Raw genomic sequence first — 25,223 nt, 5'->3', positions numbered from 1 at the left:
GGGGTAAGAGGGGGTGAGAGATATAAGGTTATGTTAATAGATATTTGTTACACCTTTTCTCAAAAGGTGTAAGCCTGGGTACACCCTTACCCTACCTTCAGCTGACACGCTCTGGCGGATAGATAGATAGATAGATAGATAGATAGATAGATAGATAGATAGATAGATAGATAGATAGATAGATAGATAGATAGATAGATAGATAGATAGATAGATAGATAGATAGATAGATAGATAGATAGATAGATAGATAGATAGATAGATAGATAGATAGATAGATAGATAGATAGATAGATAGATAGATAGATAGATAGATAGATAGATAGATAGATAGATAGATAGATAGATAGATAGATAGATAGATAGATAGATAGATAGATAGATAGATAGATAGATAGATAGATAGATAGATAGATAGATAGATAGATAGATAGATAGATAGATAGATAGATAGATAGATAGATAGATATGTAGATAGATAGATAGATAGATAGATAGATAGATAGATAGATAGATAGATAGATAGATAAGATTGTTAGGTTTTCAAGTTTTAAATTTTTAATGACACTATTTTTGACATTAATCTTTGAAAATACTGAGGACATTTTATAAACAAAATTTACAATATATTTACAAATGACAGAGTATTTACCTTGGAGAAATAGTTCTCTTTAACTAAAAATTTAAATGATAACCTAACATGACACACTACAGTACACAGAAATGTTGCGGTGAATATAGAAAAAACTCATTTTAACCCTATCCAGAAAATTCTGTTCGAAAGTTACTAACATTACTGTGTTTTAAATGTGCAATTAAGTCGTCCATGTTCTTTACAAAGGAAACTCGGCTACTCATCCGTGTTTACCATTTTAAACAACTGTATTTGTTATTAACACATTTATCAAAAGTTGTGGCTCAGATGTCATAAAAATTAAAACAATTAAACAAAGAAAAAGCTAACAGCTGATGGATGATACATCTGCCTTTGCTCTATGATCAAATAAGTTTGATGCATACACTCTCAGAGGGCGAGTGATACCCGGAAATGCTGTGCTCTTTGGGATAGTTCCTTTGCAAACTCTTGGACTTCAAGAAGAGCCTGCTTGTCTGGGTAGTGCACAGCCGCCTTCTTGGTGGCCACGGCCAGTTGCTTGAGGAGAGCACACAGGTGGCCACTCTTACACAGGAGACTTTGGCAGGACCCCCGACGTTGGGCCTCCCTGCAAAGAGTGTCCACCAGTCTCTGGCCTACCATGATGACCAGCTTACTGTGTGAGATGAATTTCTCTGGTGGCTGGTTATTTTGAAGGCTTTCCACAAATCCCCCAATAGCTTTTTGAAGAGCTCCAAAATAAAGCCGACAGTGCTCTGACAGGGAAGGTGGCTGATGTTTTTCTGTGCTACTGCTGGAGTCAGACGAGTTGTGCTTATTCTCACCCTAAAAGATAAAAAAATAATACATTTTCTTAACCTTTATTTAATCAACAATTAAGAGCATTTTCTTATAACTTTGGCTTGATAAAAGGCATGTATGGAGGACCAATCCTGCCATAATTAGGAATACATACAGAAATAAATAAATGACTTAATAAAATAATTAAAAAGTAGCTAGACATATAGAGTGTCATAAAATGCAACAAAATAAGAAAAAGAAGATATTCAATAAGTGATCAATTGATCAGATATAAATATAGATTTCTATTTTAATATTTAACTGTTGTAATTTATCTATTTGCTATGATGCTTATATTTTATTTAAGCCACAAATTTTCAATCATACTTTTTTCATTGTTTGTTCAATACAAGTGAATTTCTTGCTATTTTATTTTTCCTGCCCCCTTTATTTCTTTCATATTTATTACCACTCAAATATATTTAGAACAAGTTTTTTCTTAAAAAATATATTATTTGATATATTTTCTTATCTTCATTTTCTTTTATCTTTTATTTTCTTATCCCTATTGTATTTTCTTACCCAACAGATTTTCCTGAACCCATTTATTCCCATCTTTCTTTTTTACATTCCTTGGTCGCTGTATTGTATTTTTCTCCTCAACATGAAGCTGGAAATGTAAAAACGAACAGGGCAGGACAAAGAAAGAGGGGGTGGTCTTTGGAACAGCGTCACCACCTCAGCTTCTCTCAGCCAGTCCCAGCTCTAAAAAGCTACTGGAAGCCATCTCCACTTGTCCCTACCACCTGCGGGGAGGGATGTTGAGGTGCTGTGTGAGTTAGGGTAACAGGCGAAGGTGGAAACCTACACTTGCCAGTTCTCAGCATCACAATCTGGCTCTAGAGACAAAGAATTTCCCTTCATAGGCAGATAAGGAGCCCTAGCTGCTGTGGGAGGTTGAGCAGTACCAATTAGTTTGGCTTGAGTCCCTCCCCAAGGTTACTCAGGTAGAGAGGTATCGGGTGGGTGTGGCGATACTTACTGTCCCGGGCTGAAAGCCTTAATGTTGGAGTGAGCGGGTCGCCTCTTTGTCGTGTCAAGTTGCAACAGTAAAGGTTCCGACCGTCACCTGTGCTTATGAACTAAACAACAATTTAGATTACCCGACATCTTCGGAGTCTCTCGAGTTTCATGAAAGGGGTACAAGCTGGCAAATCTCTTGTGCCCCTGAGGGACTTAAATGCCCATGTGGTCAATGACTAGCTACCTGGGAGGGTGCGATTTTGAGAAATGGCCTCCCTGATGTGATTATGTGTGGGGTTTTGTTATTAAACATCTGTGCTTGACATGGGGCATAAATAAGGAACACCATTTTCAAGCCCAAGGTAGTTCCTAAGTGTACTTAGTACCAGACCACCTTGGGATAAAGGTCAGTCATTGATTTTGTAATTGTGTCATCAGACTTGCAGTCTTGAGCACTTGGGTGAAAATTGGGGCAAGATTGTTAACTGATCACCAACTGGTGGTGAGTTTGATCTGGTGTCGGTGGAAGCTTGCAGCAGATCTGGTAAATAAGTGGGGAGGGTGAACTAGGAATGTCTGGCAGAGGCCCATATGCAGGAGACCTTCAACTACCACCTACAGGAGAGTTTATCTGATGTTCCAGGAAAGGCTGGGGATGTGGAATCTGAATGGACCATGTTTAGGACCTCTATTGCAGATACACCCTCCAGGAGCTGTTGTCATTGGATGCTGGTGATGATGAAAGCTTTCAGACTGAAGGAGGCCTTTAGGACCCTGTTGTTCTTGGGGACTCCTGAAGCAGCAGACACATACCAGGTAGCCAAGAGGGCTGAAGATGTTGTGGTTGCAAAGGCAACATCTTAGGCATGGGAGGAATTCAAAGAGGATAAGAAATGGAAAACTGGTCAGAGCTGATGGGAAGATGGATGGAGCTAAACACAAGACAATCCTGAAAAAGAGCCTGTTGGAGGCTGAAAAAGACTTGATATTGTGGTGGAGGTTCATCTTCCAACAGGACAACATCCCTAAACATAGAGCTGGAGCTACAGGAGCTACAATCTTGTGGTTTACATCACAACATAGTCATGCTTTAAAATTGGCTAGTCAAAGTCTGGACATAAATCCAGCTGAGGATCTGTGGCAAGACTTGAAAACTGATGTTCACAGATACTCTCCATCCAATGTGACTGAATGAGCAAAAACGTCCATCTGTAGATGTTTGAGGCTGATAGACATACCCCAAAAAGACCTGCAGCCCAATGTGGTTCTATTAAGTACTGACTCAGGAGGACTGAATACAAACGCATGCCAGACTTTCATTTGTAAAATGCTTTGAAAACCACATATTATTTTCATTCCACTTCACACTTACTCACTACGTTCTGTCGATCACATACCTTCCCAAGGAACTGCATTAAAGTTTGTTGTTGTGATTTGTTTTTTAAATATGAAAGAATTTAAGGACATGGAAACTTTTGCGACTGTACTCTGCATGAAACTCTTCTCTAAGTGCTTCTAGCTACTGTACTGCTAAGGGGTAGACAGACATATGCAAAATGATAAACAAAAGATAAAATTGGTAAGAGAAAAAGAGTTGTTTTGTTGCATACACTTTTAGAGCATGGTGAGATGTTTTCTTCTGGCCCTTTTTGCACTTCCTCTGGCAACCTTTCCTCAATCTTTCTCTAAGAAAAATAGAAAACATTAGCAGCATTAGCAATTATACTTTGAGCTTGAAGATTGAAGTCCAACATAAATAACTAGTCTTATATTATGTATGATGACACAAAACTTTAGAAATTTTCACCTCTAGCTCTACGTAGTCATTGTCATCCTCTTCTGAATCTTGTCCTAGCTCCGTTTTATCAGGATGTTTCTTGGTCTGTGGTGGACTTTTTCTGCTTACAGGTTCTCGATCTTTTTGAGTAGCTTTAAAAAGAAGCTTACTGTTTCCATAGATGATGGACACCAGGCGCTTGACATCATCTGGTACAGTGCGCGCCACCATCACAAAACGTTCAAGTTGGTCAGGGTTCTGCATCTGGCTTGGGTCCTGACAGAGTGTGTCGAGGGCCCAGCCCGCCGTGTTTAGAAAGCTTGCTGTTTGCTGTAGGATCACACCAGAATCCTCTACTATGGACAGCTGTTTATGAAGCCTGGTCTGCAGATTAGTATCAGTTAAACGACAGGCATTACCCTTAATGTCAAGAGCAAAGTTTAGAAAGCATGTCACAGTAGAAACAACTGCCTCTGTTGCTTCCTTGATTTCTTTCAGGTGTTTCTCCAAATGGTTTTTACACCTCCAGTTGCTGCTTACAAAGTTCATGAGCTGAGGCACAGCCCTACAAACACATTCCTGAAGCTCAAGGAGTTTCCGGCAAGCTTCTTCCTGACAGACTGTCACTTCTCGAAGAGGCTCAGGGGAAGATGAGCTTAAGGGCAGAGAGTCACAGGAGCTGGAGGAAGAGCTGGAGGCTGTGCTGATTCTTTGATTAACACCTGCAGAGAGACTTGGTCTGTATTGCTTATCCTCCAGCACCAGTGTATTCCCACCTCCCAAAAGGTCATTGAAAGATGTACAAGCCAAAAAATTCCTCATCCGCTGCAGGCGCACCTTTTTAAGTTCTAAAGTATTGTTTGGATCACCTCTTCTCTCAAGGGGTTTATGATCTCCCAGAGGATCACTGGTCACCTGGTTGAGGGGGTGTTCTTTGGGTGGAACGGCATATAGTAACTCCTCTGTTGGCTGTGTAGTTGTGGGTTTGTTTGAAAGTTGGGTGCGAGGGAATAAATTGGGAGGACTTGGCATGCCAGGAGTGCAGGGTTTTGGTGAATCATAAATCAAAAAATCTGATGTTTTTCTTTGAACAGGAATAGTGTCGTAGATGTGCTCTGACCATGCTCTGGATGGCAAGGTGTCATAGTTGCCTTGGGTAATACTTTGCTTCTCGGAACCTACTGGTACATCATAAATCCATTCCTGCTTGCTGGGATTAGGAAGACTGCTGCATCCACTGGTGATTTTATGTTGGTATTCTGAGCCTGAGGGAACAGGGGTGTCATAGTTTGGGTCCTGAGCCAGAGGTGGTGGAACTGCATAAACCTTTAAAAAACAATTAAATTGTTAGTCCTATAGTTCTGTAGAACAAAACAATGTAATGAATTGATCATTTCACAAAAAGGGTTTATAGCAATAATCAAGTTTGCAAAAAGTACCAAGGAAGGTGTGGCAGGTTCTGTAGATTATTCATGGTAGCCCTGGTTTTAAACCAACATATAAACCGAACACATCATCACAACTTTAGTTGTGTCACATGCAGGGATATAGGCGAAAGTTTGAACAAGAACATACAAACTGCATGTTTGTTTGATTACCAGAGATGGCCCAAATCAATCCACATTTGTCAGTAGTTGCTAAGAACTGTCTTAAAAATGCAAAATGATTACATTTCAATAATCTTTAAATAAATGATGCTAATATGCTTCTATGTGCTCTACTTCTGTCAGTGTTTTCTGTCACCAGTTGTCAGAAAGAGACTGTTTGAAATTGTGGACCAGTATTGGAAATGGATATTGAATTGAAACTTCTTCAATAGGAAGTCATGGCAGTACAGTCTGGAGGAGACTGGGAGCAATAAAATGGCTGATCCGTCCGTCCATCCATCCATCCATCCATCCATCCATCATACCCGCTTACTCCTTACAGGGTCACCAGGGGATGGTGCATATCTCCAGTCGTCAATATATGAGGGATGGGGTGAACTCCGGACATATTGAAGGGCAACACATGGACACACAGGAGAGACTCCTACTTAAGGGCAATTTAGTGTGAGCAGTTCAACAACCATGTATGGTTTTGGACAGTGTAAGAAGGACAGGGTAATGGGAGAGAACCAACACATGCATTGGAAGAACATGCAACTCCTTACACAAAGGCCTCTGATAGGATTTAAACCCAGGGCCTTCTTGCTGCAAGGTAACAGTCTTACAATGATTGACTATATATCACATTCCTGATAGTGAGTTTGCATTACAAAACATTGATAGAACCTTAACCTCATTAATTTCAGAAAACAAAAAACATACGTAAGAGTCTCTTTGATTGTTGGACCTTAATTGCTGTGGAATGTCAGATGTGTTCTCTGGCTCTGAAACTGAAGCAAGAGATTTTGGTATTTGGCTCGGAGGTGATGATTCCTGCAAAAGAAAAATCAAACGATCATAAAGATATCTGATAAAAGCCCACACAGATAGCAACATTTAAAAATATAATCAATTTGGTTCAATAAGTGTCCTCACAACAAAAAGAGTAGCTCGTCTTGCTTGGCATGGGACATCATAAACTTCCACTTTTGGACTGCATGCAGTGCTGGAGAATGAAGGCTGCAGACATAACAGCAAGCTGTTAATGCTGAGGTTGACTTTGATCAAAAGTTGCAGCTACCTCACTGACCTCTGCATCAACACATTTATGGGGACAGTGTTTTTCTCTGAGACCTGTTGAGAGGCCTATTATGCATACGCTTGGCCAATTAACACAGCTTTGTAATAGAAACCATGCTGCTCAGAAGATATTGGGTGGCTACTGTCGAGGGGAACAGGACTACCCTCCAGCAGAAGAGGAAATCATGAACATGTGGGTGTATTTCTTCCCAACACTCTACACTCATACAAATTCTTGTGTGTTTCTGGGGTCCCAGGCAGCAGGGAATGTTGTTTGCCATTAAAAGTGTCTGAAGTTTCTGTCTGTTTGTCTTTTACAGGCCCATAAAGCCCATGTTGCTGCATGCCTGTCCTTACAGAGAGCCCCCTGGTCCCCATATGTAAGCTCTTTTGCCAGTAGGAGTTTCACAGCTTTGCATTTCTCCAACAGTTAATATTTTCAATTATGCAGGTTTACCCTTCCACAGTAGGGCCAGGTTTGATGTTAGACCAAAAGATATGTAACCACATTTATCTTTTTATCTAAACCATATACAGTCCCAAAAATGAAAAGTCTGTACCATGTTTAGGTCAGGTCGGTCTGTGTTCTGCCTCAGTGTTGACAGGATTCGAACCTGGTAGCCCATCTCCATGCGTTCGTAGGTGGGGCTGCTGATGGGTCTGGGTGTGCTTGGGATCTGGTAGATATTTTGTACTTTGACATCACTTTTAGCATTATTTAATGTGGGTTTTTCTGCATCATGCCTTATGTCTCCTGCTGCAGCCACTGTCTGCGCCAGGAGCTCTAGTCGATTTGCAGGGGCTAGTCCTTGCCGGCCATACAGGGAACACTTCCACCATCCACTGGTGTCGGACACATTTTGTTCCATCACTGTGACGATGTCACCCTTTCTGAAGGCCAGTTCGTCGCCACACTCTGCGGTGTTGTCGTACAGAGCTTTAGCAAATTTGCTCTGAAACACAGAACAACGATACTGAGATGAGGATGAAAAAACAGGCAATATGTTAGAAAATGACAAAAGACATGACTCATCATAACCTCATGAAAATGTTCTTTGTTTCTATACAGATCTGTAATACTGGCTTTAGGTAAAGCCTTAAACTGTAACCTATACGTGTCAGGAGTCCTGCTGAGACAAACAGAGGATGTCTGTCAGTGTGATGTACATTCCGGAGAGGAAAGCAAAAAATAGGCATTATTTCATATTGTTTTGTTTTTCTGGATACACCATTTCTCAAAGGGACACATTAGTATGTCATTCTCAGCCATCAAGTTAGTAATTTAAAGCTAATTTATTTCTGTTGTTTTTGTACTTCGCATTAGCAAAGGAAACTGAATGTCTGCTGGAACTAAAAGATAAAGCAGCTCAATTCAGCAGCAACTATACAGGAGAATTTGATTATCTCATAGGCTGCAGGGCTGCATGATATTCAGGAAATATGAAAGTGTAATATTATTGCTGAATATTGCCATGGATATTCGTTACTTCAACACAAATGCTTCTCTTTTTTGACTTATTTTCCATTATCACAATAACCCTATAACTCTGCCTGAGCTTTAGCATTATGGTCACCAATGTCTTTGTTTTATTAGGTATGTGGATAAAAGACAGTAGAAGTCCATCCAACTGGCTAAATATATAATGGGCAAGCAGAGTTTGAATGCATTACAAAATGTTATAGGATATCAAGCATTGCATCTAGGCAGTACTTTGTGAGTAGTTGCACACAGAAATTGCACTGAAGACTGTGATTCAATGTATTGTGGAAGTCTGATAGCCAGAGATGCTAACAATATTATAGCTGTAGCAGCACAATACAGGGTGGAAATAAAATAATAAATTGTTTACTTGTTCATCTTGTCTACAAGCTAGCAAGAGGCTAATGGGGCTTGCACAACAATGACTGCACCATCTCTGCTGCACCCTAAATCCTTTTATTTGTGTCACATTTTCCGTTCAATAGCGTCATTGCACTAGAGAAAGAGCAACAACACCTGCAATTCCACCAAGGTGTGGAGGTGCATGTAGCTCTGTGAAGCTTGAACTGCACTTAGCTCAGTTGAAATTTCTCTGACTGCGCTGTGCTGCTGCAGATACTTATGCAGCCATTAGAGAAAGAAGTCTTCTGCAGACCAAGTTGACAGCATCTCCTCCACAAGCTCCACACTTCCTGTGAATCACTGGATCTTATCATCAGGCTCTTTTCTCTCCTCGTCTCAATTTATCAAGCTTTGTTCTAGTTTTGGTAAAAGTGCAATAAAATCAAATTTTTGCAGATAAAACATCACCATTAACTACTTGTTTCTTAGAAACTCTGGGGCGCTGGTGGCTTAGTTTGAGTGCATGCACCATGTGCAGAGGCTATAGTCCTTGATGCAGTTAGATTTGGTTCCCAGTTTTGGGCTGTGTGCTGCATTTCTTCCTCTTCCTTTCCACCCTTTTTCCTGTCTGATTGCTGTATAACTGCCACGTCTGAGCTGTACTCTGCTTCGGATGAACAGAGCACAGCACCATTAGCTTTGTTTTTGGTTTAGCTACAAAGGGTTAACTGCCTACTGCAGTGCAGTTAAATGTGCTGTTAAATCTGTTTTCACTGTTGAATGCCCAAAACATCAGCCATGCAGTACAGCTTAGCTGCAATAGGAATTTAGAAAATTTGCCATTTAAAACTCCCATTAGAAATAGGGTCCAAAGGGCAAAAAGTACAAAACACTACTTTGTATTTTCATCCATCTGGCACACAGTATGTAAATTCACAATTGGTTAAACATTTTAATGCACCTAAGGCAATCTTAATGAAGAGTCTTCTGGAGTTTCTGACAAAGCAAATCAGGTTGAATTGTGTTAAATGCACTGGAGAAATCAAAGAACATGATCCTCACAGTGCTGCTGGCTTTGTCCAGATGACAGTGGGTTTGTTGAAGCAGGTGTATGATGGCATCTTCAACTCCAACTCCACAGCGATAACCAAACTGAAGGAGGTCCTGATAGTTTATCGTTTGCTTATTCAGGTGGGTCAACAAGAGTCTCTCTAGGACCTTCATGATGGGATGTCAGGGCAACAGGTCTATAGTCATTGAAGACTAATTGGTGAGTTTTATTTGGTAACAGAACAAGACATGAGGTCTTCCACAACACTGGCACCTTCTTCTGGGCCAGGCTAAGGTTGAAGAGGTGCTGCAGAATTCCACAGAGCTGCTCTGCACAGGCCTTCAGGACTATAGGGCTGACATGATCTGGACCTGCAGCCTTGTTCTGGTTCAGTCTTTCCAGTTGTCTCTTCATCTGACTTCTTGAAACACACAGGTGGAAGGGGGAGGCAAAGGGAGCATCAGCATATTCTGATTTGGTTGAAGGCAAACATGTAGAAGCAGAAGGGTCCATGGCTGAGATGGAAGATAAAACATTTGAGGTGTTACTGGACAGCTGTGGGTCAAAGGAGGGTGGGATGTCTGTTTGGCTGTGAGCAGGAGAGAAGGATGCTGAACTTGCTTCTAAACTGAACCTATTGAAGAATGAAGACCCAACTTTACTCTCCACATCCTAAACAACCTATTAGAATGTGGCTGTATTGTGGGAGATTTCAAAAACCTCTTAATGACAGTGCTGCACTCCAAGGTACTTGCCAAAATTGTTTTTCACTGGTATTTTTCCCATGTCCCTGAAGTACTATAAACTCAATATGCTTCCTGGCATAGCAAGTACTGCTTCAAACTCTTGATAACAAGGCTATGCTGGCCCCCACGTCATCTATACACTGTCACTGCTACCGATGCTCCACCCTAAATCCGAGGACCACACCACTCATGGCAGAGGTGTTGTGCATTCTTCAGACCCCCAAGGGTTTCTCTTGCTCTATCATGGACAACAGGGAACTCACGGTGTCCACAATACACCACAGGAGAGGACACCCCAGCAAGACCCTGTTAAGACTATTTTTGATCGTTTTTTTACCCCATTGTAGCAAGTCCTAAAGGACACTCCTAAAGGAACCTTACTCTGACTTAAATAAAACAGCAATGTTTGACACATTAAATTGAGGCTCTTTGGAGAAAAAAAAAGTCCCGATATGCAACAATTACAATTCCCACAACTAGACTCCCTGTAAAATAAGCTCTGTGCTCCAAGTAGTTTTTGTTGTTGTAGTTTTGGTTTTGAATGACATATTGGTTCTCTGTATTTTCACTTCCCGTTTGGACCTTCTACAGAAAGATAAATGAAGTTTCTTTATAGTTCCTCTTGCAGGCTTGTGCAACTGGAGCCCATTTTGCTCATTATGTTTTAAGTCTTCACAGAAGAATTGCTATTGCTTTGTCTGAAAGCATCCCTTCTTCGTCATCATACAAGTGCCATGCTATGTTCTAAATGTAAGAACTCCAAGCCTGACAAGGCTACAGGAGATGTGGGGAAGTTTGCAATAGTGATATCCTGTTATGCTGTGCTGGCTCTTGTGGTGAAAAAGCTGTCAGTGAAACAAGGCTTTGGGTGATGACTTATATTTCTAAACTAAAACCGCAAAGCCTAATGGGTTCACAGCCAACATTTAGTGGTCAGATTTGTTGCACGGGTGTATGCATGAGTCTTATTACTGAGAAAAATGTTTGCAGGTTTTACTGTAAAGATATGTTCATGCAAAACACACGGTTTTAGAAACTGAAAATGTTAACATGCATGTAGGTGGCTGACAAATGTCATTTACATGTTTTGCGCTAATGAAAGCATGTGGGGGCAACTACCTATGACGGAGCAAGCAGCAAAGGTTTGACACCTACATTAACCCTGTTTCTAAATTGACAATTTTAGTTGAAAAATAAATTGGTGACAAACTATAAATACTCAACAGATGCAGGAAGAAGGAGGTGTAAAATCTATAATGGAACATTTTGACAAGTTGAGGCGAACTACTTGAGACTTGTGATGCTTAAAATTGTCCATAACTGCTCTGGTTAGTTAGACACATCTAACAAATCCGCAGGAATACGTGTTTCACCAAAAAAACAGCAATCATGGAAAATCCTGGAAAAAAACATAAATAGATCTGTTTATTAAAAAGCCTTTGATACTGTCGACAACACCATGCTATGGGACAGGTTAGAACATATGGAACTTCACAGTATATCTTCAAACTAATAAATCACCTCTCTGAAAATTATTTGTAAATTTAGGAAATTCACTTAAATATTATGACTTAAACTAACAAGTATCAAGTGGCTCAATTTTAGGCCCTACAATTGTTAACATGCTACCACTGGTGGTGTCAATAAGAGGCAAGGCATTCATTTTCATAGCAATGCTGATGACACGCAGCTCTGTATTCCCATCTCCCCTAACGACACACAACTAATTGATGCATTTCAACATCATTGCCGATATTACATCACAGATGGAAGAGAAGTTCCTTTTTCTGTTAGGAAAAAAACGTTTTTGTTGTTGTTGTTTGACTTCCACAAGAAGCTAGGTGAGGCTAGGACGCATCTTCTCCAATATAAAAACTCTCAGCGCCTTATGGAGGTGGATAGGCTGGTCCAGTAGTGCGATCAGAATCACCTTGAGCTTAACTCGCTTGAGACTGTGGAAATTATGTAGTACTTCTGGAGAACCACCCCCCAAACTCCCCTCACTATCCTCAACAACACTGTGTCTTCTGTGGATCATTTCCAGTTGCTAGGAGCCACCCTTTCTCGAGACCTGAGGTCGTCCTCACACACAGACACTGTTCGGAAGAAGGTCCAGCAGAGACTGTACTTCCTGTGACAACTCAAGAAGTACAACCTTCCACAGGAGCTATATACACATTCTCTTGAAAAAAAAAATTTATTTCCCACCAAATTTTTATACTAATATTTATTTTGTGTATAGAGATCATAGTTGTACTGAATTTGAATTTCTTGTTTGTGTGCACAAGAATGGCCAAGAAAGCTGATTCTGGTTCTGGACCATTACATAGAAAAACTCACAGCAAAACTTCAGACACTGTTAATTAACCTTTGAGTTCGTGACAAAGAAATAGGTGACATATTTGATTCAAATGTAAGCTTCACAAACATTATATTTTTACAAGTGTTTTATAAACTGAAGAACATTGCATGTGTTGAAGCATGTCTCTCTCAGTCCAGTACAGTACACAATATTATAACTTGTAAAAATAATTATTATATTACTCATAGCTTAGCTCCAAATACCTTCTTCAAAATTCAACTTAAAGAATATGGGTGATGACCAAAATGCCAGTTCAAATTACAACCATTTTAAAGTTGCTGCATCTGTCTCAATCTGTTTCTGTGTGGTGCTGTTATTTTATATCGGGGTGGTGGTCCCACTTCTCAGCCTCCTTGGGCAGGCGCATGCCAGGGTGTTAGAGAGGAGAGTTTGGCCGATGGTTGAACCTCAGCCTCAGGAGGAGCAGTGTGGTTTTTGTCCCCGTGGAACCCAGGACCAGCTTTATACACTCTATATGGTGATTGAGGGTTCATGGGAGTTTGCCCAACTGGTCCACAGGTGCTTCGTGGACCTGAAGAAAGGTTTCGACTGTGTCCCTCTTGGTGCCTTGTGGGGGATGCTCCTGGAGTACAGAGTCCGGGGCCCTTTATTGGGGGTCATCTGGTGTCCATACAAGTGGAGTAGGAGTTTGGTATTTATTGCCAGCATTAAGTCGGACCTGTTCTCAGTGCATGTTGGACTCCGGCAGGGCTGCCCTTTGTCACTGGTCCTGTACATAACTTTTATGGACAGGGTTTCTAGGCGCAGCCAAGGGCTGGAGGGTGTCTGGTTTGGGGACCAGTGGATTTTGTCTCTTTTTTTTTGCAGCAGACATGGTCCTGCTGGCTCCCTCTAGCCAAGTCCTACAGTATGCACTGGGGCGGTTCGCGGCCGAGTGCAAAGTGGCAGGAGTAAGTATCAACTCCTCCGAGTCCGAGGCCATGGTTCCTGACCGGAAAAGGGTGGCCTGCCCTCTCTGGGTTGGAAGGGAGCTCCTGCCTCAAGTGGAGGAGTTCAAATATCTCAGGCTCTCGTTCATGAGTAGGGGGAGAATGGAGAAGGAATTGAACAGATGGATCGGTGCCTGCGCTGCAGTAATGCGGACACTGCACTGGTCTGTTGTGGTGAAGAGAGAACTGAACTGAAAGATGAAGTTCACAATTTACTGGTCGGACTACGTTCCTGCTCTCACCTATGGGCATGAACTTTGGGTCATGACTGAAAGATTTAAGTGGATGAAATGAGTTTCCTTCACAGGGTGGCCGGGCACTCCCTTCGAGATACGGTGAGGAGACCGGCCATCTGAGAGGAGCTCGGAGTAGAGCCGCTGCTTCTCCACATCGAGAGGAGTCAGCTGAGTTGGCTTGGACATTTGTTCCGGATGCCCCCTGGAACACTTCACCAGCGTTTAATAACTCAAGCACTTTACATCACTTCCAAATAAAATCATAATATATTATTCAATATAGAGATTTAAAAACCTGCACTCACTTAGTCTCAGAAATGTCATTGTGGAGAGAATGTAGCTCAGTTATGATGTTCTGAACTTGAACATTGAATGGTCAGTGGAACCTTACACCAATAAATCTCTGACTGAATATAAAGAAGAGCTGCTACTCTAAGCGCATACAGGAAAAAACATTAAGATACCGTTTAGCCACCCTGTTATATTTGTACATTCCTGTTATTGAATGTCAGCGTCACACATGCGAAGATGTGTGCTACAGAGCCAGGAATAAACCCAGCAGACCTCGCCTGGCCCTCTCTGAGAGAGAATCCTCTGCAACAAAGAACCCATTCACCATCAGAAATCAACACACTCTGCACCTGTCGGGATGCAGGCCTGTGGAGCACACTCACCACAGCAGACCCTGGTCCTGCTCATCACACACACACACACTCTCTTCCTAATCCTCTGGGTCATGCTACAGACATGCAGGTGAAATACAATGGGTCGAATGACATCAGTGATTGGGCCTTTAAGGTTTACTTTGTACTTTCCCTTTGGAAAACAGACCATTGGTTGTTGTATGACCGTTGCTTTCACTACATCCTCTTTGTCTGATGTTCATGTTTTTTATGTCATGGTACAATGTATAAAGAAAATAAAAGTGGTAATTTCAAAAATATCGCTTCCACCACAGTTTGATCTAGTTTTTACTGTTTAAATTCCATATTAAGACATTGCTCAAACCACAAGCTGACCTTTGAAACAATCGGTTTCCTGAGCACAACCCCCTGCCTGCTCGGCCTTATGTTGGCAGCGATTGTCTGTGTGTGGATCACATAGTACAGTAACAATGTTAGTTTCAGCTGTGACTCTGGGATTCCTGCACACGCCTGGCTGTTTGGATCAGTCCCACTGACAGCTGGCTTTCAGAAACCCAGCTGCCTTTGCTTGTCCCCTGCTTGTCCCTCCCTGTCTCCGTGTCCTTGACATGCGTCTTGTTGACAAATTTGCATTAGTTCACTGGTTGAAGAGCAAAAAGAGCTTCTAAAACTGGATTAGAGCTTCAGGTCAGACAACACGCCAAATATCAGGGGTTCAAGTCCAGTCTTCAGGTGCCAAGATGTTTTAAATGTTTCTCTTCTCGAACACAGTTTATTAATATGGCTGAGTTACATCCTCAGGATGTCATAATGTCCCTTTTTGGTTTAGGCTGAACACTGACCCTTGAGAACTGACATCAGACATCACTACTGTTCACTATGTTTCTAAACCACAGCTGCTAAGTTTTAAGCAGAGCTTGGAGGAAAACGATGGTTTTGGCGATTTCATTGAATAATGGGGTTTGTTACTAACAGCTGAAACCATCAATAGTCTAACCCTAATCTACCTGTTTTAGATACAATAACTTCTACTTAACTTTTATATTTACATAGTTACATGGTTCATGTTTAAACTAAATACTAATGTTCCTGAAAAAGAGGCACAAGATCCATATACAGCTAAATGTAGATCTTGGTTGTTTCAGTAAACAGCAGCAGTCTTATTTGATGTCAAAACCTCAAAAAATAATCTTGCTCTTTTGATGAGAGGTTCTGCAAGAAAAGAAAACCCTGCACAAAATCAGGAAACATTTTATTAAAATTCAATTGTTATGTTGTTATTCAGTTGTGGCTGAAATATGCCATAACTGATTACAATTAACCCACATTTACTCTTTCTGCTCTTCACTGTTAGAAAATGACCCCCATCTCTCTCCATAAGCTCTAGCCTCTCAGCTTGTTGTGCAATGAGGGTTAGGTTTTGTAGCGCAGACAGACTGAGCTATGCTGTAAACACAGCACAACTAACAGTTATTACTGTGTTAGTATTAGAGCTTAAGCTTTTTAGCATTAGGGATAACTAACACAGTTTGTGGACACATTTGATGTATATTAGTCAGCGCAGGCCTGCCCCAACCCAACACTGTTCATGCATCACATCAAAGCAAACACAATTAAATAAACAATATTTAAATTGTTCTATCCTAAGTTGTTCTATCTCTGGACAGACACCACCTCCTGCGTGAACCGTTCTGATGAACAGTAGGACAGGAGGTCCAAGTGAATTGCTCGGACTAGTGCACACAGGCAGCATGCAGGATTAGGATGAGTGTCTACTCAGACTGGAGTGGAGGTTTCTATACCGTATTCCCCCAGAGCATTGGGGAAAAACCGCTTTGTTAACGTAATTGGGACAACAGCTCCTCTTGGGGAATCTGGTTCATATTATTTTCTGCAGGAGCTCAGACAGAAAGGTAAAGACAACAAGTCTTATTTTCAGCCAGGGTACAGTCACCATGTACACGAACAGCAGACCATACTTTATACTGAATCATAGGTTTCTTCAAAGATGCAGTCTTACTTGGCCTGTGAGATCCAGACTTTCCCGTGTTTGTCCTCCCCAATGCCACCTGTGGAGGCGGTGGGTAAAGCGAAAGAACACTGCTGCATGCCAGAGTTTTGTAGCTCTATGAAGTCACTGGTATTCTAGCAGTGAAACTCCTGCTTCCTGGGAGCTGTCATGAAAATGGAAATAATGCTGTGCATTTTTTGGATTCTAAGTTTTTACTAGTCTCTTTTGTTTTCTGTGTAGAAGTCCTTTGTTGTTCCTCCTATGACTGGGCCCAACACGGCCAATGAAGATAAAGACAAGGTGTAGGCATTAAGGGCAATTAGGGTCAGATTTTGCAAACAGAGACTGAGATGACAAATGTAATTCGATCCAACTCCACTCCTTAACTACAGTGGGGAGAACAAATTTTTGATTCACTGCTGATTTTGCAGGTTTTCCCACTTGCAAAGCATGTAGATGTCTTTCATTTTTATCATAGGTACTCTTTAATTGTGAGTGATTGAATTGAAAACAAAAATCCAAGAAATCACATTGTGTGATTTTTAAGTAATTAATTTGCATTTTATTGCATGACATAAGTATTTGATACATCACAAAAACAAAACTTGGTACAGAAACTTTTGTTTGCAGTTCCAGATATCAGACGTTTCCTGTAGTTCTTGACGAGGTTTACACACACTGCAGCAGGGATTTTGGACCACTCCTTTATACAGATCTTCTCCAGATCCTTCAGGTTTCGGGGCTGTCGCTGGGTAATACGGACTTTTAGCTCCCTCCAAAGAGTTTCGATTGGGTTCAGGTCTGGACACTGACTAGGCACTGACCTTGAGATGCTTCTTACGGAACCACTCCTTAGTTACCCTGGCTGTGTGCTGTGTGGTCGTTGTCATGCTGGAAGACCCAGCAACGACCTATCTTCAATGGCTTTAATGAGGGAAGGAGGTTGTTGGCTAAGATCTCCAGATGCATGACCCCATCCATCATCCCCTCAATATAGTGCAGTCGTCCTGTCCCCTTTGCAGAAAAGCATTCCCAAAGAATGTTTCCACCTCCATGCTTTACGTTAGGGATGGTGTTCTTGGGGTTGTACTCATCCTTCTTCTTCTTCCAAACACAGTGAGTGGAATTCAGACAAAAAAGTTCTATTTTTGTCTCATCAGACCACATGATCTTCTCCCATTCCTCTTCTGGATCATCCAGATGGTCATTGGTAAACATTAGGCCTGGACATGTGTTGGCTTGAGCAGGGGATCCTTGCGTGCGCTGCAGGATTTTAATCCATGGCGGCATAGTGTGTTGCTAATGGTCTTCTTTGAGACTGTGGTCCCAGCTCTCTTCAGGTTATTGACTAGTTCCTGCCATGTAGTTCTGGGCAGATCCCTCACCTTCATGATCATTGATGCCCCACAAGGTGAGATCTTGCATGGAGCCCCAGACTGAGGGAGATTGACCGTCATCTTAAACTACTTCTATTTTCTTATAATTGCGCCAACAGTTGTCTTCTCACCAAGCTGCTTGGCTATTTTCCTGTAGCCCATCCCAACCTTGTGCAGATCTACTATTTTATACCTGATTTCCTTACACAGCTCTCTGGTCTTGGCCATTGTGGAGAGGTTGGAGTTTGATTGAGTGTGTGGACAGATGTCTTTTATACAGATAACGAGTTCAAACAGGTGCAGTTAATACAGGTAATGAGTGGAGAACAGGAGGGCTGCTTAAAGAAGAACTTACAGGCCTGTGAGAGCCAGGATTCCTACTGGTTGGTAGGTGAACAAATACTTATGTCACGCAATTAAATGCCAATTAATTACTTAAAAATAACAATGTGATTTTTGGAATTTTTGTTTTAGATTCCATCACTCACAGTTAAAGTGTTCATACGATAAAAATTAAAGACTTCTACATGCTTTGCAAAAACCTGCAAAATCAGCAGTGTATCAAATACTTGTCTTCTCCACTGTAGATCTACAGCAGTGTGTGAAGTTCATCCAGAATTAGTCCATTAGACTTGTTGAATGCTTAGAAGAAATAAGTTTGAACCAGCAGATGCATATAACTGATACGTCATATTCACAATCTGATAAGTGCTTTAAAATAAATAGTTTCTCTTCTATCACATAAAAATGTGTCATGGCAATGGCTGATTTCTGGATTGTTGCTATGAAACTATCACACAGTCTCATAAAGTAGGTTCATTTAACATTTTTGCCTAAAAATGTTGCAAAAAGCAGATTTTATTAAACAATATTCTTTACCTCTCAAGTAGTGCTGAGAATTGAGTGGGGAGGGAATGGATGAGGGGAAGGGATTTTTCAATACATTCTGTAAACAGACAGCATCACTGTCATTAACATTAGAACTGGTACTATATCTTCAGCTTTACTGTTGGCTATTGTTTTTGCATGCTACCCGGAAAAAAAAATGAAACGACTATCACAACATACTGTAACCGTAAATTAGGGAGTAACAGACTTTATAATGAATCAGTGTCTTCACATGTGGTGCTACCAGAGCTGATCAGAAAGACATTCACACATAGTAAACTGGGTGATAAACTGTTCATTTTAAAATGAGAGACGAAAACATCTGATCAGAAGCTGCTATGACCCAGTTATACATGACTTAGTATTGACCCCAAGTTACCACACGCCGCCATGAGTTTACCAACATAAGTCACATAGCACCAAGTCACATAGCACCAAGGACTGTTGCAGAACTCTAACCAAAGGGAAGAAAGGAACATTCATTGCTTCTGAATACAACCAGTTATGCAAACTGTGGTAAGTTAAAAAATGAGGCACTGTATAAAGTCAAAGGCAATGATTAAAATAAAAACAATTAGCAAACTGGTATTGATTTATTATTATGATTAAAAAGGTTGCCTTTGTGGAGGTGCATGGTGTTGTGGTCGAGCAGGCAAACCCATATATGGAGATGATGCTGCTGTCTTGGCTATGATTCCCAGCCTTGTAACCTTTGGTGCATGTCTTCCCTCTCTGCCTGTTTCCTGTCTGATTATTGGGAATTAAGGCCACAATTTCTAAAAAAAGAAAAACAACCCCAAAAAACTGAAATGCTGCCTTCAGAGCACAACATTGAGAGAAAAAAAAAAGAATCCTCTGGAAATAATCAAGTTTGCATTGGACAGTTATTTACACAGAAACCCGTGGATATTTACATGGATGATGGAGGTAGGAATTATCTTTCTGTGTGAGGAAAAACAGAGGTGGGATAAGTAGTAGTACTATATTTTTACTAAAGTAGAAATAAAAAGTATGATGCAATAAAACTAATACTAGCAGCACATTTTTTTTAATACAGTTCTTCCAGTAAATGTAAGAGTTAATGTAACTACGTACTACTACCCACCTCTGGAAACACACACTAAGATGGAAATGATGAAAGTGTTTCCAGTCAGAGTATCCATCTGATAAAATGAAAGTGGTGTAAAACTTTAACAATATTTTAACAGGTTCTATTGTAGTTTAGTCTGAGGTTTAAAGTACTCTATAAGTACTATCACATGAAATATTTTAGATGTTCAATTTTTCATGCATGGGAAGATCATTGGTGGTGCACCGCCTTCAACCTCCACCTCCTGTGTTAATGATCAGCTTCAGTGTAATTAACTGCAAACAGGACAGCGGTTTGAAGGTTGGTGTTATTTTAAGATGGCAGAGGTCTCCTTTGGTTTGGCCACTCAGACTAGCCTTTACCTTCAGCCTCCTGGACCAACCAATCAAAATCTAGACTAAACGAAGACCTCAAAATATTAACTGCTAATATGCTTCTAACACAACCTCACTCTAAAAAATTCTGTAACTAAACCCACCAGGTCACCATTCCATTTAAACAGAGGCAATAACACTAGAATCAGCCCACACTGTGGGCAGAACCCCGGCGTCAAGTCAGCGCCTCATCCATCATACCTTCAGATGCCTGCCAGAGGCTGCACAAAGTTCCCGATTTGTAGATCACATCTGGTCAAAGTAGAGGTTTACTGAAGGAAGAGAAACTCAGAGCTGAGAGCAGCTGCTCTCTCTGAATTCAGACAGGAAGTTATCCTGTAAATATGACATCTTACATTTTCCCTTGATTCTGTGTGAAATTCTAATAAGCTACATTAGATGGACAAACTGAGAGGTGAGAACACAGAATTTGTTTTTATATGTTGGGAATTCATTTCTCCTCCATAGTTTGTAATGAACCTGGGATGTGCTTTGTGGACATTGACCTTGGTCAACATTCTCCACAACTCAAACAGTGAGAACAATGTCAAACACACACACACACACACACTCTTGTTTTGCTATATGTAGTGAGGACCATCTGTTGACTCCCATTGACTTCCATTGATTTTCAGTCATTTTCAACCCTTTCTATGCCCTAACCCTGACAATAACCCTAAACCTAACTATTACCAGTGCATGCCTAACCCTAACCTTAACCTAAACTCAATTCACACCTTAGTCCTAAACCTAACCGTTAGCAAAATAGGTCGTGAGGACCAGCAAAATGTCTTCACTTTGGTACAAACGGTCCTCAATTTGATGGTGAAATCGGGAAAATGGTTCTCACTGTGATGCCAAGACAGGAACGAACACACACACACACACACACACACTCTACTTGTAAACAGCTTTTGAAGGATCATCAGCATTCCACAGAGTTGATCTTTGCAGTAACTCAAACGTGGACAGGCTGATAATCCTGTTTCATCACCAGAAATGCCTAAGGTGATGTCATATTTGTTCATTTTATACAGCAACATTTACTTTACACTGACTGATTTGAGTTTAATTCACGTAGAAATACTTTGAGCTGGATGACTTCAACCTAAATCCAGTTAAGCTATTAACGTTCTTTGATCAGCCAGCAAATTCCACATTTAACTTATGATTGAAACAGTGAAAATATTTTAATCGATGCAACATCTGTTGAGATGTTCGAGCAGTAAACCTCTGAGCCAAAGCACAGGAGCAGAGTGTGACCAAAAAGGAGGAGTGTCAGAGTAAAGGCTCAAGCATCAGCCAAATATCCTTTTAACCTGTTTGAGTGTAAGATGCAAAGACTCTGACGACCGTCACAAATTTATAAGAAAAGTCAAAATAACCAGTTTCCTTTCTGCAAACAGAACTTCACACATGGCTTCTACTGGCTCTGGTTTAAGGGTAAACAATTCAATGTGATGAACTACATAAAACATTAATAAATTAATTCATAAACAGTCTGTAGACTGGACAACAGTGGGCACTGTAATTACAATCTATACAATTTTGATAAACCAGGCTAAGCTTCTAGAATGAGCAGACATTGTTGACGTCTACCAAAGATGTGTGGTTTCTCTGTAACTTTGTAAGAAACAAAAAATTATTTTTATCAGCAGACTTCAGCAGAAGGGAATGCATGTTATAGTGAGCATTGTGCTTTCACCTGTGTCTAGCAGCAGTGATCAGAATGAGGAGCAATGGTGCAACATTCACTGCAACACGTGGCACCGGGCACATGCATGACAGTCTGCAGGATGCCTGAGGTGGAAAACTGTTGCACAGGCGGAGCTCCAAAGAGCAGAGCAGTCCTTGGCAGGAATGTATCTCACTGCTTACATTCTGGTTTATTTATACACATCACTTACTCACACTCGTCCTGTGCAACATGTAAAATCAGTAGTGGCTTTTTTACTTCACATGCAACTTGTTCATTTGCACAATGACCAGGTCCAGTGGGAATGACTTATTTGGATCATTTTGGGGAATGAGTCAAAGTTTTTTTGTTACTTTTCATAGTTTAGTCATCCTGCACACACAACTGGCATCACTGCACTGTAATAAAAAGATGATGTACTAAATAGGCATATGACATCACGCGGTGGCCAGAGAAAAAGATAGAAAAAAAGCTGGATATATATACCTGAAGTCTTTGTACTCCAGCAGGTGCAATGCATTGCCATGGCAACATGAAATATGGCTGTAAAGCTTTAGAGAGTAAATATATATTTTAATTTTGCGGCAGCCTTTCTAACTTGAACTTGTATTATCTAATGAATAATTAGCACAGCAGCAGGAAGGGAAAGAAGGTGAGCATAAAGATGGAAAAAAGGAATTGAAAACAGCAGATTCAACGTTAGAATCTATTACATCCACTGGTGGGGAATGCAGTGTTTATTTTCTGGTTCCATGTTCTAGTATTTCTTGTGTTCCTCATATGAGCAGATGCATAGCTCAGGGCCATTGACTGTTAGAGCCAGTTATTCGTATATCAGACTGCCTTGAAGTCAGTTTTTTCTAGAGGAAACCTACTAGATGGCACCCCAGCCTTAACTCTGCTTGGCCTTCCTGTTCCTGCACCATCCGGCTTTCTGGAAGACTTCCACAGGATCAGGGCACTTCTAAGCTAGTTGTTGAAATTGTCTGGTGATATCTCCATCCAGCTCCCTCCCAACAGCCAGAAGCAGAGTCAGACTGCAGAAATGTGGACTACCTGCTGCTGGACAGACTGTGTTCCAGGTACTGGGCTCCACATAAAAAGGACTTTTTGGGGTTTGTGTTCTAACCTTCCAGGCTACAGACAGACTGTTTTTAAGATAGCTTCATCTGCACACAGAGCTCCTTTTACTTTACAGAATCCATCCATCATCTTCCACGTATCGGAGACTGGGTCACAGGGGTAATGGGTCCAGAAAGGAAACCCAGACATCACTCACCCCAGGTCATTCTGGGGATCCCACAACATTCCAAGACCAGACGGGATCTGTAGTTCTTCCAGCTAGCTCTGGGTGTCTTCCATAACACAATTTGTTTTTTAACGGTTTCCTACAAAGGGAGAAATTTTAACCTATGGAAGATTCTCCTCCTGAACTGCCTTAAAAGCCAACTTAAAGCAGAGTTAACTTTGGTTCTTAGTTCTGAAAAACACCAGCATCTTTCACACTGATGGTGTCCTACCCTCCAATAAGTGAAGATGTTTACATGCCAAAGGTTCTGCTCCCTGCTGTTCCCCGATGATTAAACCTGACAGCAGCACGAGACGTCCATAAATAGTCTCCATTAAACTGAAAGAGTCAAACCCCAATTCCAAAAAACCCTGCAGAACAGACGGTTATTTGGTTCAGTCAAGTTACTCATCAACCTATCCAGTCTATTTATATGTAGTGGGTAATGATGAGCAGGGGAATTATCAGAATGATGCATTTCCTTTCACACAACAGTGAAACATTGGATGAGGTCATGTTGCTGTTACTTTAACTATAGGACATTTTTAAACACAAAGTGATCCTACAGGCTGCCATCCAGGACCTCTATGAGGGAACTTCATATCCATTTTTCTCTTATTGGGGAAACTTTAATGCTTCTCCCAGCTGTTCCTGACTACCTTCTTGACAACTCTGCTTCTTCTGGGATATTTTATCTGACCTAAAAAGAAATATTAAAAAGTACTTTGGTATTGTTTCAACTTCTAAAGCCTCCAGTCTCAACTGAAGCTGCAGTGGTTCACTTTGTAGTCACACACTGGTTAAACGTAGAGAGCTTCTAGCGGAGGGGCATGACATTAAACCTCAAAGGAAACATGATGCCAACAACAGAAGCTGAGCAGGACCCATGTTCTGTCTGATTGGTTTCTGAGTAGCCTTAGCCAATAATCACTCTTCTGCAGGCTTTTGTGTCAATGAGGATCTCAAAGTTGGACTCTCAGCTCTGTCAGGATCAGCTGTCTCAGGTTACAGCCTACAGAAGAGCAGCACACGGGGCTGTAAGGCTGCGCGTGTGCCAAAAAAAACACCAGCACATCCCAGCAGATGACCAGCGACACAAGGTAAAGCGGGACACAGATAAGCACATCAGGACTACTTAAAAACAAACATCCTGCAGGCGAAATAAAGCCCAACGGTAGCTGCAGCAGTACTCACCATGGTTCTGAAGCTGTGTTCAAACAGAGGTAGAAAGTCTGTCCACAGAGTGTTTCTTCACTCCACCATCTCAAGCAGGAGAGTGTGTGAAGAGCCTGGGTTTATTCCTCCGCTGCGTCTCAAGCATATTGTCTGAGCTGTCACTGAAAGCCCAGCAAGGCGGAGCTCCCTGTCAGACACCGAGAGCCTTTCCTGCAGCCCCATTGGTTAGGCGGCACACCCCAACCCCCACATTTAAGTCTGCAACTCCAACACTTCTGTCCCTTAGCCTTCATAGAACTTGACTTCACAGAACCTCCTTGTAAAGCAGAAGTATGTGACTTTTTACTAATTTCCTGACTATTTTCTGAATGGTTTTTTCCTAATTCTTAGGCATATTCCACCAAAGGTGTAACTAATTTATGAGGATATTGTATGAGTAAGGGAGAGGATGTAGGGGGTTGTTTGAAGCTGGAAATTCCTGTCGGTTTTATTAGTGTTGTCTGGACAACAGTGTCAGGGAAGTTCTTTGAAATATCTGATTTTTTTCCTCCAAGACGTTCTTTAGAGCAGACAGTGTCAACCTGAGCGCACTGTGGTGATTACTGCCCAGTTGTGGGCCCTACAGACTGTTGCACTTTGCAACAACTACAA

At 41.2% G+C, this 25,223-nt stretch overlaps 1 protein-coding gene across 2 annotated transcripts; it reads right to left on the bottom strand.

Annotated features, from left to right (window-relative positions):
- Window positions 1–540: 540 nt before the first annotated feature.
- On the bottom strand, window positions 541–24,746 carry cass4 (Cas scaffold protein family member 4). 2 transcript variants are annotated; one of them, XM_047348045.1, is made up of 7 exons: window positions 24,591–24,746; window positions 7,423–7,815; window positions 6,719–6,802; window positions 6,506–6,616; window positions 4,227–5,522; window positions 4,030–4,104; window positions 541–1,441 (listed from the first exon to the last, which is right to left on the bottom strand). In XM_047348045.1, exons 1-7 carry the CDS (start codon window positions 24,591–24,593, stop codon window positions 1,025–1,027), a joined length of 2,379 nt encoding a protein of 792 aa, XP_047204001.1. In that variant the 5' UTR covers window positions 24,594–24,746; the 3' UTR covers window positions 541–1,024. The 2 variants fall into 2 exon arrangements, with proteins under 2 accessions (XP_047204001.1, XP_047204002.1); XM_047348046.1 differs by lacking the exon at window positions 6,719–6,802.
- Window positions 24,747–25,223: the final 477 nt, after the last annotated feature.

The sequence above is a fragment of the Girardinichthys multiradiatus genome, chromosome 20 (genome assembly GCF_021462225.1).
Source record: "Girardinichthys multiradiatus isolate DD_20200921_A chromosome 20, DD_fGirMul_XY1, whole genome shotgun sequence".
In the NCBI taxonomy this organism is placed as follows: Eukaryota; Metazoa; Chordata; class Actinopteri; order Cyprinodontiformes; family Goodeidae; genus Girardinichthys; species Girardinichthys multiradiatus.
The sequence above is the reverse complement of the archived record's forward strand: the minus strand, read 5'-3'. Positions and strand labels throughout refer to the sequence as shown.